Source organism: Doryrhamphus excisus, chromosome 19 (assembly GCF_030265055.1).
Source record: "Doryrhamphus excisus isolate RoL2022-K1 chromosome 19, RoL_Dexc_1.0, whole genome shotgun sequence".
In the NCBI taxonomy this organism is placed as follows: Eukaryota; Metazoa; Chordata; class Actinopteri; order Syngnathiformes; family Syngnathidae; genus Doryrhamphus; species Doryrhamphus excisus.
The window spans coordinates 5,923,601-5,938,491 of record NC_080484.1 but is presented as its reverse complement, the minus strand read 5'-3'; the positions used below and the strand labels follow the sequence as shown (position 1 = coordinate 5,938,491).

At 43.0% G+C, this 14,891-nt stretch overlaps 1 protein-coding gene across 2 annotated transcripts; it reads left to right on the top strand.

Moving 5' to 3' along the window:
- Positions 1 to 11,708, top strand: urm1 (ubiquitin related modifier 1). Of its 2 annotated transcripts, XM_058057656.1 has the most exons (6): positions 22 to 56; positions 431 to 501; positions 7,545 to 7,703; positions 7,920 to 8,001; positions 10,522 to 10,570; positions 10,840 to 11,708. In XM_058057656.1, the coding sequence occupies exons 1-6, from the start codon at positions 22 to 24 to the stop codon at positions 10,906 to 10,908; spliced, it is 465 nt and encodes a 154-aa protein (XP_057913639.1). In that variant the 3' UTR covers positions 10,909 to 11,708. The 2 variants fall into 2 exon arrangements, with proteins under 2 accessions (XP_057913640.1, XP_057913639.1); XM_058057657.1 differs by lacking the exon at positions 7,545 to 7,703 and having other exon boundaries at positions 1 to 56.
- Positions 11,709 to 14,891: the final 3,183 nt, after the last annotated feature.

The following is a 14,891-nucleotide window of genomic DNA, read 5'->3' as shown; positions in this document are numbered from 1 at the left end:
CTTCCTGCATGTGCTGGCAAGATGGCTGCCCCCGTGGCCATTCATCTGGAGTTCGGGTCGGTGATTTTCAAGCCTTTTTACGGTAGTTTGTGTGTCTTTCAGCGTGCCACGTCACACGGTGGGGGGCAGGCAGCCACATCACGTGATCGTCGGAGGTGTATTTGTGGAATGTTTAGTTATCGTAGTTGTTTAAGGAGCCGTAAAGAAGTGTGGCGGCTAGCTGGACGTTAGCAGTGTTTGTAGCCATCTAGTCTGCCCGACTGACTGCCCGACTAGTCTGCTCGCTCTCTCATAGGCATCTTAAATCATCACTCTAAATCTGTTCAAATTCAATATTTTATAGCTTGGATGCTACTGTGTTGATATTTTAGGTAGTTGGATGTTAAAGTAAAGAATTGAACTACTAATGTTTGGATTTGTTTGTTTGCAGAGGTGGAGCAGAGCTGCTTTTTGACGGCGTCAAGGATCATCACATCAGCCTTCCCAGCCAAACAGAACCTTGTAAGTACTTCCGGCTGGATTTATTTTCATCCTTGCTGTTATTTATTGTAGTGGTCATAGGTTTAGGAGGAGGATTTAGTAGTAATATGTTGTAGTAGTAGTTGTTTGTAGTAGGTGTAGAGGTATTAGATTCTGTATTTGTAGTAGTAGGTGTAGTAGTTGGCTAGCAGTAGTAGTAGGTTTGGTAGTAGTAGGCGTTTAGTACCTATTAGGTGTAGTCCATTCCATTCTCCTCAGCTTATCCGGGTCTCGGGGGTAGCAGTCTCAGTAGGGAAGCCCACTCTTCCCGGTCCCCAGCCACCTACTACAGCTCTGCCGGGAGGACACCAAGGTGCTCCCAAGCCAGCTTTGAGACACAATCCCTCCAACATGTCCTAAGTCTGCCCCGGGGCCTTCTCCCGGCTGGGCATGCCCGGAACACCTCACCAAGGAGGCATCTAGACTAGATTCCCGAGCCACCTCAACTGGCTCCTCTTAATGTGAAGGAGCCGCGATTTTGCCGGATAAGATTATGAAACTTTGATGGGCAATGCAACCTGTGCTGTGAACCTCAGGCCCGGTGTCTGCTGTGCCACGCCGCCGAGCATGAGGAATTTAGCAAAAAAGCTAACATGCTAACTGTTTGCACGCTAGCATCTGGCAAGATGGCACTCTATAGCGAAAGCGCCAAGGTGGTTCTACAATATCCCTGCATCACGTCTGTATTAGCCTTTAGACGTGAGGAATAGAGCTAAAATGTTAACATGCTAACACTTAACATGCTAGCACCAAAAGTGCAGAGAAAGCATTCCTACATCATGCCATGTGTGTATTTATAGGCCTTTAAACAGGAGTAAAATAGCCCAAATTCCTAAATCTTAACAGTTGGCATGGTGGCACCTAGCAAGATAGCATTAAGGGGCCAAAGTGCCAAGGCAGTTCCATAGTGTCCATACATCATGTCATGTGTTAATTTTTGTTTAGATATGTATTAAAAAAAGTCAAAATGCTAACATGGTAAGAGTTAGCATGATAGCATCCAGCAAGAAAACACAAAGTCCCAAAAGTGTTAAGGCAGTCCCATAGTGTCCCTACATCATGCCATATGTGTTTGCCTTCAGACATGAGTAAATTAGCTAAAATGCTAACGGTCATCATGCTAACACCTAGCAAGAGATCCTCAAGTACCAAAAGTGCCAAAGCTGTCCTGTAACTTACCTGCATAATGCCATGTATGTATTTGCCTTTAGACATTATTAAATTAACTTAAATGCTAACAATTAACATGCTAACACTTAGCAACATAGCATTCAGTGGTGAAAGGGACCAGGCAATCCTGGTGTCTGCACATGATGTCATGTGTTGTGTGTTTTCCAATTGTTTTCCAATTGCATGCAGCAGTTCCCTGTCATGGAGTACTAAAGAGCAGAGAGTGAGTGACATGCGGGTCGATACTGAACTATCGATTCCTGACATGACGATAACACAGCTTAATGCTGTATCATGGATTCTATGAAAATGTTGATATTTTGATACTCACCATGTTTAATTCCAATTTCTAAAATCTAGCAGATACATGAGATGTGTGGTATCAGCTGGGAAGGGAATCATTGTAATCGCACATTACTACACACCGTCGTTTTAAAAGGGAGGGGCTGTGAGGAGGAGGAGGAGAAAAGGTGTGAACTCCATTCTACTGCAGCAGGTGGCGGCCATCTTGACAATGAATGAGCACAAATCACTGAAAAGGCTGAATCCCTCATGTCAAACAGACGCTTCTTACGGCGAAACCATTCTAGATATTGTCACCACAAGACGACCGTGAGTGGCCCGAGGGTTGGGGCTTCGCATAGATCTGCTCGTTTTGCAAATCGGTAGAGAAATGACCGCAATAGGACGAGTCGAAAACATAGATGGAAAGAAAAAATGGTGGTGGTGTCTTTAACATGGGAGTCAATGGGAGAATTTTTCGACTTTTGTCGCTTCTTGGGGCCACAGAAGGCAATCGGTACATCTCTTAAACATAAGAGGACATCTTTGGAAAGGGGACAAAGATTCCTACGGTTTCACCAAAAGCTAGCGAAAACGGTGTGGCCAGGAGGAGGAGTTGTTTGCAAAAAAAAAAGTTATTTTTCAGCCTCCTATGCTCTAGCGTTAGAAACTAGGTGGATTTCGGCCCTGTGCACACCTCCTTCTGACGAAGATGGAGCCAAAAGTAAACATCCAACAAAAAAACAAATTAGCCACAGCGAGAGATGAGATTTTTATCTAAAAATGAGCCATTAATGACATTTCTATGTGACCGTATGGCTGAGCTACAAGGCTGTGAAAATAGTGTAAATTCAGTTTTTTCTCTGGCATGTGCTGTTTCTAAAAATAGAACAGGGTGTTCCTAATTTTTGAAAGTTTTTGTTAATCGCGTCACCATGGTTACATGAATCGTTCCAAATAATAAATAGCGACCGAGTCCTGAGTGTCACGATTCCGGCGGTGTAACATTATGTAATGTAATAATAAAAAAAGTGTTTTTAGTTGACGGGACCAGCCCTTGAATATGAATATATCATTCAATGTATAAAGTTATAAAAGAACAAATGTTTGATTTTGTGTGGAAAAACACAAAAGAAAAATTACAAAATTATGGCGGGGTAAAAATAACAGAATTGAATGAAAAATCCAAAGCAATGATATTTAATTAATTTTTCCGAAAGCGAGTCGCTAAGAATATAAAATAAATAACGTATTTCCAGAACTGTGGTCTCCTACTGGTTTGGATTGTCCGTTTTTAAGCACACAGTTTTCCTGGAAACAAAATCCATCTTCTGTTCTTTTTGGTGTATTACTTCTAGAAGCGTCAAGTCACTGCAGTACTGTTACTCCTCGTGTACTACCATAAAGAGCCACCTTGTCCATCGTCACTTTTACAATTGTCGCATTCCCCCATTGTCCCTGCCTGCCCGTGTGTGTGTGTGTGTGTGTGTGTGTGTGTCGTAAAAGGGAGCTATAAAAGAGGCTCAAAGGGCTTCTGAGGTGTTACTGGAGTGCAATTAGGGTTCATCCACCAAATCCCTTATATATATATATATATATATATATATTTATTTATTTATTTTTACTAGCACTCATTTCATCAGGCCCAGTCCTTGAAAAGAAATAAAACACGGTCAACCTCGGGGAATCCCTCTAAGCCAAGTCAGACTGATTAGCGGTGGAGAGGAAATGCTCGCGTCCCCTCAGCTTGAAATGAGAGGAATACGTGCGCTAAACAAAGCCTTGACGGCCGCGTTACCACGACGACTCTGAGACAAAAGTTGACCAGCGGGGAGAATGTCGGAGGAGATATGACCTTGCTGCACTGCTTGACCCCTGTGTGTGTGTGTGTGTGTATACATATATAAACGCTGCACATATAGGATCATTTTAAAGGGGCCAGACAAAAAAGGGGGGGGGATAGAAAACCCCAATATTTTACTTAAATGTTTGTAAATACCCAATAATATCATCTTATTAATGGGACATTTCTTTAATTGTACAGCTTTAATGCATCCTATCAACCAACTCCGTGGTGTTGTTGTCATTATTATTGTTAATATTAGCATTATTATTTAAAACGTGCCTGCTTAAGTTGAAATTTGGGCTCCAGGGGGTCATGCTTATGAGAAATATGTCCATTTATTTCAAAGTGCCTCAGCCATAAATGGGTTTGGTGCTGCCTGTTTCCACATCAGAATCAGAAATGGTTTATTGCCAGGTATGATCAAACACATACTAGGATTTTGTTTTGGTGAAGTAGGTGCAGACGCATCTATTAAAGAAAGAATGAAAATACAAAATATACAGAATAAACAGTATAAATATATGTACACAGTCTGTAATCCCAGTAATCCCTCATTTATGGCGGGTATTAGTTCCAGACCACACCATGATGAGTGAATCCCACCATATATTTTGGTAGTTTAAATTTAAAAGTACAATGAAAAAGGTATGACAATATATTGTAATCTAACTGAATTTTTACTAGGTTCCATTCTTCTACACTCTGTGTGTATGCTGGCGGCCCCGTCTCTTCTGAATGTTTTATACTTTACTTCATTTAGTAATTGTTATGCTTGATAATGCTTCATTTGGGAAGTAAATGTGTAACAGCAAGCATGAAACAGAAACATAGTCAAGCATGAAACAGCAAGGAAGTGTGTGTTTGTTTTAAATGAAAAATATTAGAAATCATTATAATGTCATCTTCTGTCTTTGAATGCGTTTTCTGAATGCCTTATATTTGTATTTTACTTCATTTAGCCATCTTATGCTTAAATGCTTCACTTTGGCAAAATATACATATTTACATAGCATTTGCCATAGTCAAGTATGAACCGCAAGGAACCGCGGTATGATTATGATTTTAAAAAATGAATAATATTTTGGAAAAAACCCATGATAAAATCATTACAATATCACAATATCTTTATGCCTTTTCAGATGCTTTATGTTTGTATTTTACTTAATTTATCCATGTTTATGCTTATGTTTTGGCCAAAAATACATAACATCCTGACTGTGAAGCCAACACACTATCCACCGTGCGGCCCCCCCAGTCCTCACATCACAAGTCAACATGCAAGCCATCGTCTCTGTCGCTGTCCATCAGCCATTTTGTGGGGAGTCAACATAAGCAGCCAATGTATTTCACTCTAATGGGATGGGGAGGGGGCACATTGGGTTAAAACATTTATCGGGGGGGCCGTCTCGATATAGGTGGAATCAAGCAGAACGACGTACTTGCTCACGGTGCAACGAAGCAAAAACCCAACACATCCATACCAAGTTGAAGCATCACATAAATCGCACAACTTCAAACTGTTCTTACCAAACGCCCGCAAGGCATGCTGGGTAGTCCCACTGCAACAGCAATATGAAGTATGAACAATAAAACATTGGCTATCAAGAGTATGCTAATTCCTCCTTGTTTACTTCTCTCTCCTCCTCATTAATGTCTTTTGAAAATGTGACAAACACAGGAAATGTTGGCGAAAGAGGACCACTCGCTACCCAGCATGCCTTGTGGCAGGACTATATGGCTGTTTTTTGGCATGGGTGTTTGTGTGTGGCCACATGGTGCAGCAGGAAGGTTACTTTGTGCATTGTGTGTGTTTGCGTGTTGTGTTCGTCCACCTCGGGGGCCAAAGATGGCGGTGGCTACTTCAAATCTCATTTTTAGTGCTTCCAAGCTTCCTAAGACGAGACTTTCATCGCTCCGTCATTTAGAGTGAGTGATAGAAGGATCTATAACGTTCCACACTTCCTTCTCGCCGCTCCCATGTCCTTCCTGTCCAGCTATAGAAGAGCAGGACTTGGCATCAAAATGGCAGCCATGACGTGTCGCTATTCATTTTGGCTTTTCTATCTAGCTTTATGGACGCCATGACGTTATATGAGGGGGGCCATATCCTAACCTGTCACGATACAGCATGGGGGAGGGGGGGTCGTGATATCGCTTTAAACATACGTGCTATATTTATATCCAAACATGTCTGAACCCCCCCATTTCTATTTGCTATTATTTACAAGTAAGGTTTGTGTGTGTGTGGGGGGGGGGGGGGTGCGCAGGGAGGGTGTTGAAGGCAAATGTAATTGCTTCAGAATCCTTATTTCTCTGTGACCCCAGCCAGTGATTGATGACCCTCGACTGAAAGATCCCCAGCCCCCACTCACTCCCTTTAACTCCTCACACACACACACGGATATACATGCAAACCCCCCCAACGGTCTGGGGGTCTCCCGATTTGTACACGGGCCGAAAGATGGATCGCTCGTCCCACCACCACCGCGCCCGTCATAATCGCTCAAAGGAAGCCGAAAAAGGCGGCTGCTGAGGGGACGGTGGCTGGGGGGAGAGGGGGGGTGCGGCGTCCACAAACAGCCAAGCCAGTTTTAAATGTGCGTCAAAATGGCGCCCTTTCCTCACCCGCCGCCCCCCCTCCATGGCGTCTCCTTCCCACGCAGCGCCGCCATCCCAGGATGCACAGCGAGGCCATGACGCATCACACTCCCCCCCGCCCCCCCTTTTCTCGCTCATGTCCATTTTGTTTTATCACCGCGTCCTTGTTCTCCCCACCCCACACCCCCACTACCCTGCTCACCTTTCCACACACACACACAGGTATACATTAGGCTTCTTCTTTGCTGGGAATTAGCATCCTGCTCTGCTAAAAAGTCCCTCATGCCATTTTTCTATTATTAGGTCAGGCGTTTGAATTATGGTATGTGTTTGCAGGCGGGGGTGGGCGGGGTTTATGAGGGGAGGCGGAGAGGAAATGTAAAGACAAAATGTGTTTTGGGGAGTAATGGAGGCGAAAAGCACACACGGAAAGACTTCCGTTTTTATCCTTGCAGAGGTTGCATGTCCATAGTGTGTGTGTGTGTGTGTGTGTTGTTGCACGTGAGCCACAGTATTAGGTACCCTTGCACCGTATGGTATATTACTATATCCAAAGGTGTACAACACACATTCTAATGCAGCATATGATACATAATGTCATACAGTAATAAACATCTGCTTGGTTATATTAATACCTTTCTGACAATGGCAGAGCTCATATTTGGGAGGTAAATGTCCGTCTTGTGTGGGGGGGGGGTTAACAGGCACTAGCGCCATGCTATACAATACTGCAGTCCACATTACTCACATAGGTTCATAATGCGCACACACACACCTGACAGGTCTCGCTTAAAATGAGTTCTATTTTATCTCTCTGAAGCAGACACCCAATAGAATCCTGTTTGTAGCTAATAAGACTATATAGAAAGACTCCATACAATAAAATGTTTACATTGGTTTCATTTAGCCATGTTTGTTGGCTGCATCTGTACGACCTTCTTCTCTGCTAACATTTGTTCCATTTGGTGTTGCGTTGATACGACTTTAGCTAACACAACTCCTGACATGACGCACACACACACACACACGCATGGAGTCTGCAGCCATGAGCTAATGTATTCATTGTGCGATGTTTAGCAGGGGGATTTATCCCAAAAGCGCTCATTGTCGTTTCCTTTTGTGGCGGCAGGTCGCTCGGTCAGAGATCGGCTCGGCCTTTTGTCGGCGAGGTCAGCGCCGTCTGAGTCGAGGGTCGCGTATCGTTCAAGCTGCCGCCGACGCCATCGTGTGTACACCGATATTCCGCTTTATGGACGAATTATCAAGATGATTCCATTTTATTTTCAAGGTGATGGCCTGTTTACCCTTGGCCGTTGACTTTAGCCTCCAACCCCCCCCTCTTTATCCCGCCCCTCCTTTCCCTCATCCATATACATGCACACATACGCCGCCACGTCCCGCCTGCTGCCTCCGTCTCGTCACATCGACCATCGTGCACCTTGACCTCTCACCCCTGACCTCTGTTGTCTGCCCTTCTTTTTTGGGGGGGTGTTTTTTTTTTCAGGGGACATGAAGCAGCTGCTGGCGTGGATCCAACAGAACCTGCTGAAGGAGCGGCCCGAGCTCTTTGTCCAGGGCGAGTCCGTGTAAGTGGACAAAAATAACACCGCATGATTACTGTGATGGTGTGTGTGTGTGTGTGTGTGTCATTGTGGACCTGAGCATCCTTGCAGCCTGGATGACTTTTACTGCCGCCTTTTGTGGGCCACTATTTATAGCATCACCTGACCAGTGAATGGGGGCTGCCCACCTATAAAGCTGCTAGATTAGACGGCTGTGTGTTGAGCATCATCAAGGCGCTCCTCACCCCTTAAAGAAAGATCTTACGCTCTCTCTTGTTTGTCTTCTGTGCTTTTGTCCACCGCCATGGCCCCCGCCCCCGGCCGACCCATCTTTAGAAGGCGTCTAATATGTGTGTGCATGTGTGTCATTACCGTTCCATCCCCCCGTACCTTTAGTATGTATGTGTACTGTGCTACTGTGGGGGTGACATAACCGTAGAGTTTGCATCATCGGCCGTGACGCATTAATTAGCAAAAAACATGAAAAGCAAAACAATTATGTTCCAAAATACAAAGAAATGTCTTTTTGTTTTTTTTTTTAATGTCCGCCTGAACCTCCTGAAATACAATCATTGCAGTTTAAGGCCTTGAAGTGTTTAAAATAGCTTAAAATCCCATCAAATATTATTTTAACGGTTGAAAGAAAAGGTGGGCGGGGAACCTTTTTTCTTCTGTTTTTTTTGTTCCCCTGGTCTCGTTGGTGAGTGCTTTAGCAGGGTAGCTGCAGGGCCTGAAAAGTCTAAAATCCAAACCTTAGCATTCAAGGCCTTATGTCAGATATCTCTTGAAATATGAATTTCAAAGCTCTTAAAAATGTATAAGTGTTACTTTTAAAGTGAGCAATGTGACAAAACATTCGCCTGTCATATATTTACTTGTTTTTTTTTCAATAACACAAACAGGTCGGAGCCCTTGGGAGTGCTTTTAGCAGGCTAGTCTGAAATCCACTCATTTCAATTGAAGGCTTTAAAATGTCCATATCTTCAAATCTCATCACATGTCTTAAAATGTCTAAGAATGTGTCGTGGTTTCTTCTAAAGTGAGCCTCTACGTCTGTTCGTTGTTTTGATGTCACAAACCAGACCGAGCCACCTGCGAGTGCTTTTGCAGGGTCTGAAAAATAGAATCATTTGAATTGAAGGCCTTAATATACAGCATTTAAATTTGATAAAATGTGTATTTTCTAAAATACAAATTAGAAAGTTTATAAACTGTGTGAAACATCTCATAAAATATCTTTTAAAATACGATTTAAGGGTCTTTAAAAATCCACTTTAAAGTAAGCCGGTTTCAGTCGCGAACAAGCCTGCAGGGGAGTCGTGAGTCGGCCGCAAAAAAGCCAATAATTTCTATTGAAGGCCTTTAAAATGTTAAAGTCTTTTCAATTTGATTTGAAAGGGCTTAAAAATGTATGACTTTTGCTTTTAAATGTTTGAATTTTAGAGGGCAGCACACTGGAAGGCCATTTTCCTTAATGCCTGTTGTGCTCTTTTGCCAGTATGACGGTAAAATGGGTTTGAATCGTATTCCAGGCATCCTCGTTGAGAAGAGCAATACGTGCTCACGTCCGAGTTGCCAGATGTCTTGTCGCTGGAATTTTTTTATTTTATTTTTTTAAAGGGAGTATTTAGAAGAGGTCTGGATGCTCGTTAATTTTAGCAACAAAGTTGGCAACACCGATCCCTCCTGCTACGTGTTCTTATCCTCTGACAGAGCAGGAGTGTCGTACTTCTAATCAGCTTTTTCACCCCGGGTGAACAGGCAGGATAAATGTACAGGAAATACTGATCTTTATTCATGCTGGAGAAAAGCGAAGAAAGCGAGGGGGGGGGGTCCGACAGATGAGTGACTGATGGAATATTCTTTCTATGTATTGTATTGTATATTAGTATTTTTTTAACAAGTGATATAGACAATAGAGACATGTCAGAGGGATGCGACACCCCAGGAAAATGGGTACGGGAGGTGGCTCGGTGCCTTGCTCAAGGGCAAACCTCAGCAGTGTTCAGTGAGAAGGAAGCCAATTTTTAATGTATTTTTCCTGCCTTTAAAAATGTCCATATAATATAAAGTAATGTCAGCAGAATAGTATTACAACCTAGTCTATATAATTGCTTTTTAATGACTTTTTATTCTTCTCTTCATGTCATATAATTCCTAAATATACCCCCCCTCCTCCAAGTATGAATATATGCAGAATACATCAAAGTATTTGAAATGTGATTTTAATACATTTAATGTTCTTTGCTAATGTAGAGTCACCATTTATTTTCATCTGCCTGCTCAGTCGTATATTAATACCATAAAAAGCTAGCCTTCGTACTGCATGGAGTAGAGCATGTTGACATCGTGACATTTTTTCATGCACGTTCCCGAATCATCACATCTCCAGCAACCTCCCTATGAAGATAGCATGAAGACCACAAGATGTTTTTGCATCATCTCCTTTGTTCAAGTGAATGTGTGGGACACATGATGGATGCCAGCGTGTACACCTCTACCTGCTCATACATCCCTCACCGTCTCCCCCTCCTCCTCCTGCAGGAGACCCGGGATCCTGGTGCTGATCAACGACGCCGACTGGGAGCTCATGGTGAGCCTCGCGTGGGGTTTGATTTTTCCATGTGTAGTCTTTTATGTGGCTTCGCCATCACGCGTCTGTCCTCATTGGACGCCGCAACCAGACGACAAAGCGCCAAGGCTAACGTTTACACTTGCACAAAAGGCTTTCGTTTGATCCCGAGCTTGTGTACACACACATAGACACACATACACATGTACACACCAGCATGTGTCAGTGGATCCCCTTGATGGGACGTATTGACACAAGGATCTGTCCTGTCTTGTGCACGGGGCCTGCAGGGCGAGTTGGACTACCGCCTGCAAGACCAAGACAACGTGGTGTTTATCTCCACCCTGCATGGAGGATAGAACCCACACAAATCCCCCCCACCCCCCACACTGGACCACGCGTCAGGAGGTGATGGATGTTCCTCAAGAGCCGGCATGGACGAGACCGCATCTTTGATTCTTGGCTTTATTCTAACATGATGGGCTGGGATGGCGGGCAGGAAGTGAACGAGTGCACAGGAGGAAGTTTTATCAGCGTTGACAAACACGTGGACTGTACGCGGCGTAGCCATATCCACAGGCACGAAACATCAAATTATGTAGATTTCCCACCCGCAGCACGCTACCTTGTTCTTATTTCTTATTTTAAAGAAAATCTATTTCAATATCTTCCTTTTGTATTTTTGTAGATTTATTTCCATTATTATAATATAGATAGCCCCACCCCCAAATATAACCTTCTCTAATTTTCTCCCCCCCGGCGTTTAGATACATTAACCAATACACACGTCATTCTTTTTATGTCTTACTTTGGAAATCTTTATAAAACAGGACTACACAGGATGTTCATGTACAAAGTGTCTTTTATTTTGAAATGACCATGGCAAAGTGACCATATAATTACAACAATGCCAGATATTCCCCGTATAGCCACCACCATTATTTTGACCAAGGACCGAGATGATGAGAGATGTTGAGTTGGACCCCCCCCCCCCAAACAAGCCAGACGTGGATTGTATACAGAATCCATATTTCCTCCATATTAGTTTTAGTTCATAATTTCCCTGTGCCACCCGCCCCCCTGCTGCTTTGTCCACCTGAATTTCTTCACAAATTCTCACCATCTTTAACAAGTCCTGTGTGTGTGTGTGTGTGTGTGTGTGTAACAATGAAATATTTCCCCTCTGCTAGGATTTATATATATTGTATCTGATGAAATAACACTTGAGGGACATTTTAGCCTCCTAAAGGCCTGCTGAGCCGAGGAGTGTGTACTGGAGTGCGTACTAGTGTGTGTGTGTGTGTGTGTGTGTGTGTGTTCAGCACCACTGCGGGAGGTCGAGGTGTCTCCTCGGGCTTGCCCTCGCCTATGAGCGCCCCTGGCGACCCGAAAGCCTTTTTCTCGCTTGTAGAGTCCGATTTGCAACGGGAAGCCTTCCCAGAATAGGAAGCTGGAAAAAGGGAATGCTAATGAGGGGCTCCACTTTGGGAAGACACAATGCTGGAGCCCCCGCGTGCGTGTGCGCCTGCGTGCGCGTGTGGATACTTTGCAATTGTGTGATTACGAAAATGTGTTTGTTTTGTTTAAAGAGAAAAAAAGGGGGGGGGGGTTACCTCCCGTGTGCGCATCCGCAATAATTCTTGAAATGTCGCTGATGTCACGTGATTGATTGACAGGCGTCATAAGACATCCTAGCAAAGTGATTCTTCTGTCGTTATTCTAATTTAGGGATTTGGTGCTTTCTTAACACACCCCAGGGATTTTGTAGTCCTTTAAAAAAAATCGGGCATCAAAACTATTTTTTGCGCAAAACAAAAATAAATCGACTTTATTTTTCTTCAAGCAAAGATGCACAATGTAGTCCTAGTAGGAATATTACTTTATTTATGTTTTTATATCATTTTCACCAGGCAAAAAACAAAAAAGGTAGCGACAGCATTTGTAAACAATGTTGGCATGCATCGGTCCGTTGGGTGTGTGTACATTTTTCATTTTTTATTTGTTTATATGCATTTATACCGCAATGGTTTTTATTTGTTTACATGTATTTATACTTACATAGTTTTTATTTGTTCATATGCATTTATACTGTAATCTTTATTTGTTTATATGCATTTATACTGATTTTTTAATTTGTTTAAACGTATTTATACTGTCATTCCTTTTTTAAGGGGGGGGTTGATAAAAATCCAATAATATAATAAATAAAAATATATAAATAAAAAAGACGAAGTAAAGAAATAATATTCGTCAATATATCGAATATATCATGGAAATGATATAATGATATAGGATATAGGATATTAATGATATAAGAAATCCTTTTAAATTGGTTTATAAAATATGTCAAGAGCAGAAAACGAAGAAATTTAATATGAAAGTAAGAAAACTAAATGAACAAATAAATATTATTTTATTGTCCATAATATACCTCACATTTTTGAGGCGTTTAATGACACAAAATAAAAGCGGAGCAATTGCGAGTCGTTATTTAAGAAGCTAAATGCATCCCTGCTAACGATCTTTGGTGTGTGTGTGTGTTTTATTGCCCTGTACAGGTCCATTTTGGAAGCAGAAGGGGGGGGTAAGCTGGGGGTGGGGTGGGGGGGTCGTCTCCTCGTGAATGTGCGTCACTGTTGCTTGCACGAGGCCCGTCAGCCCTCAACTTCCTGCTTTTCTTCTACTATTTGCCAAAGAAAAGTCGATACATCGATGCTGCCGCTCGATATTTGCCATTTAAAGCAAACAGCCTTGATTAGATGTTCGACAAAGTGTAAATACCAATGCTGCTGCGATAATACCACGCTCCCTGAACGCCTCACGGGCCACTTTAATGCTATTTGAGTATAGTGTTGATTAAAAACGTCATTTTTTTTACCTTACCTTACCTTGCTTTCCCGCCCGTCCCTGGCGTAATGGACGACAGCGAGTCTGCAGCAACAGATGTCCATACACAATTCTTGGTTTGTTTGCGCTGGAGCGGACGCAAGAATTGCGTTTGGACAATCAGCCGCTAAAAGACCCCAAACTCGGGACGCCAGTATCCGGTATTCCCACTCTGATCCCTAAATCTCACGTTTATATCAAGGAATAACACGCGCCGTGCACGTGGAATTGTGCTATTTTGTGTACGAAGAGGCGCACCTGCTGCGGATGATGCTAAAAGACATTTTAGGACCGGGGTCCAACCTGCTCTATAGGCGGCTCTTGACTAAAAGCAGGCCTCCGAAGATCGTCTATGTCATAAAATAACACGAACTATAGCAGCACGTGTGCACATATATACAAAATTGTGTCTTTTTAATAACAGCACGTGCACCTGCCTTGTTTATTTTTTCTTCCCCCATCAAAGTCAGGCCTCTAAAAATGGATTCTATCCTTATGCACTTTTTTGTTAGTTTTTTTTAATACTTTGAATATTGTGCATAAAAATAAATTTCTATTATGAAATAACACAATGCGGTACATTCTATGCACATTTCAATGATAATAGAATTGTTTTTGTTATTATAAATCCAAATATAAGAGGTGCACCTGCTGCAAATAACATCCGGCATCAATCCTCCTGTAAATCATGCAGGCCTCCAACGTCCCTTCTTAAATAGAACCGCGTTTTGTGCACATAATAGACTTATTAATCTTATTTTTGTCCAGCAGTGCGACTTTTTAGACCCCCCCCCCCCCCCCCCCCCAGGGTGATAAAGTTAACCTGAGGTCAGTGCATCAGTGCACCCCCTTCCCCATCCCCAGCAGTCATATTGTCACTTCACAAAAAAGCATCAACTCCTCCCTGCGTGGATTTCAAATAAGAAATCATAATTTTAAGTCCATTTCGAGGATTTTTTTTTGACTTGCAGAGCGTCACAATGGCTTCCCCACGCAACAGCAAAAAAAAATCCATTTGAAGGTGCCGGTGTCCCAAATATGGCAAAATGGGCTCTTATCTCCCGTTTTAGTGCGTCCTTGTCGCTTCGTGTCCCCGTTCTGCGAAAAAAGCTTTCCTTCCGTCCTTCCTTCCATCCTTCCATCCTCCGTCCTCCCCTGACGTGTGCGAGCTGTGGACTGACCGGGGTGTCTGCTGTGTGTGCCCGGCTTGCCTTTTTCTTGCTCCCAACAATACAAAAAAAAAAAAAAAAACGTCAGAAGAAGCGACGCAAAGGACGCAAGGCGCGGGGAGGAGCGGAGAGCCTTCTGCTTGGTACTGAATTTGAATAACACCACGGGTGATAAATGGCCATTGTACCGCTCAAGTCATGAATCTCCCTGTCCTCTGTGTCACACGCCAACAGCTGCGATGAGAAGCAGAAGAAGCAGATTCTCTTAAAGACACAACAGCACCTCT

Excerpts from the sequence above, each read along its gene's own strand:
- urm1 (XM_058057656.1), top strand. The coding sequence starts at position 22 with ATGGCTGCCCCCGTGGCCATTCATCTGGAGTTCGG. Across the intron at positions 502-7,544 it reads TCCCAGCCAAACAGAACCTT|GTCGCTCGGTCAGAGATCGG; the intron begins GTAAGTACTTCC and ends TTGTGGCGGCAG. Across the intron at positions 7,704-7,919 it reads GATTCCATTTTATTTTCAAG|GGGACATGAAGCAGCTGCTG; the intron begins GTGATGGCCTGT and ends TTTTTTTTTCAG.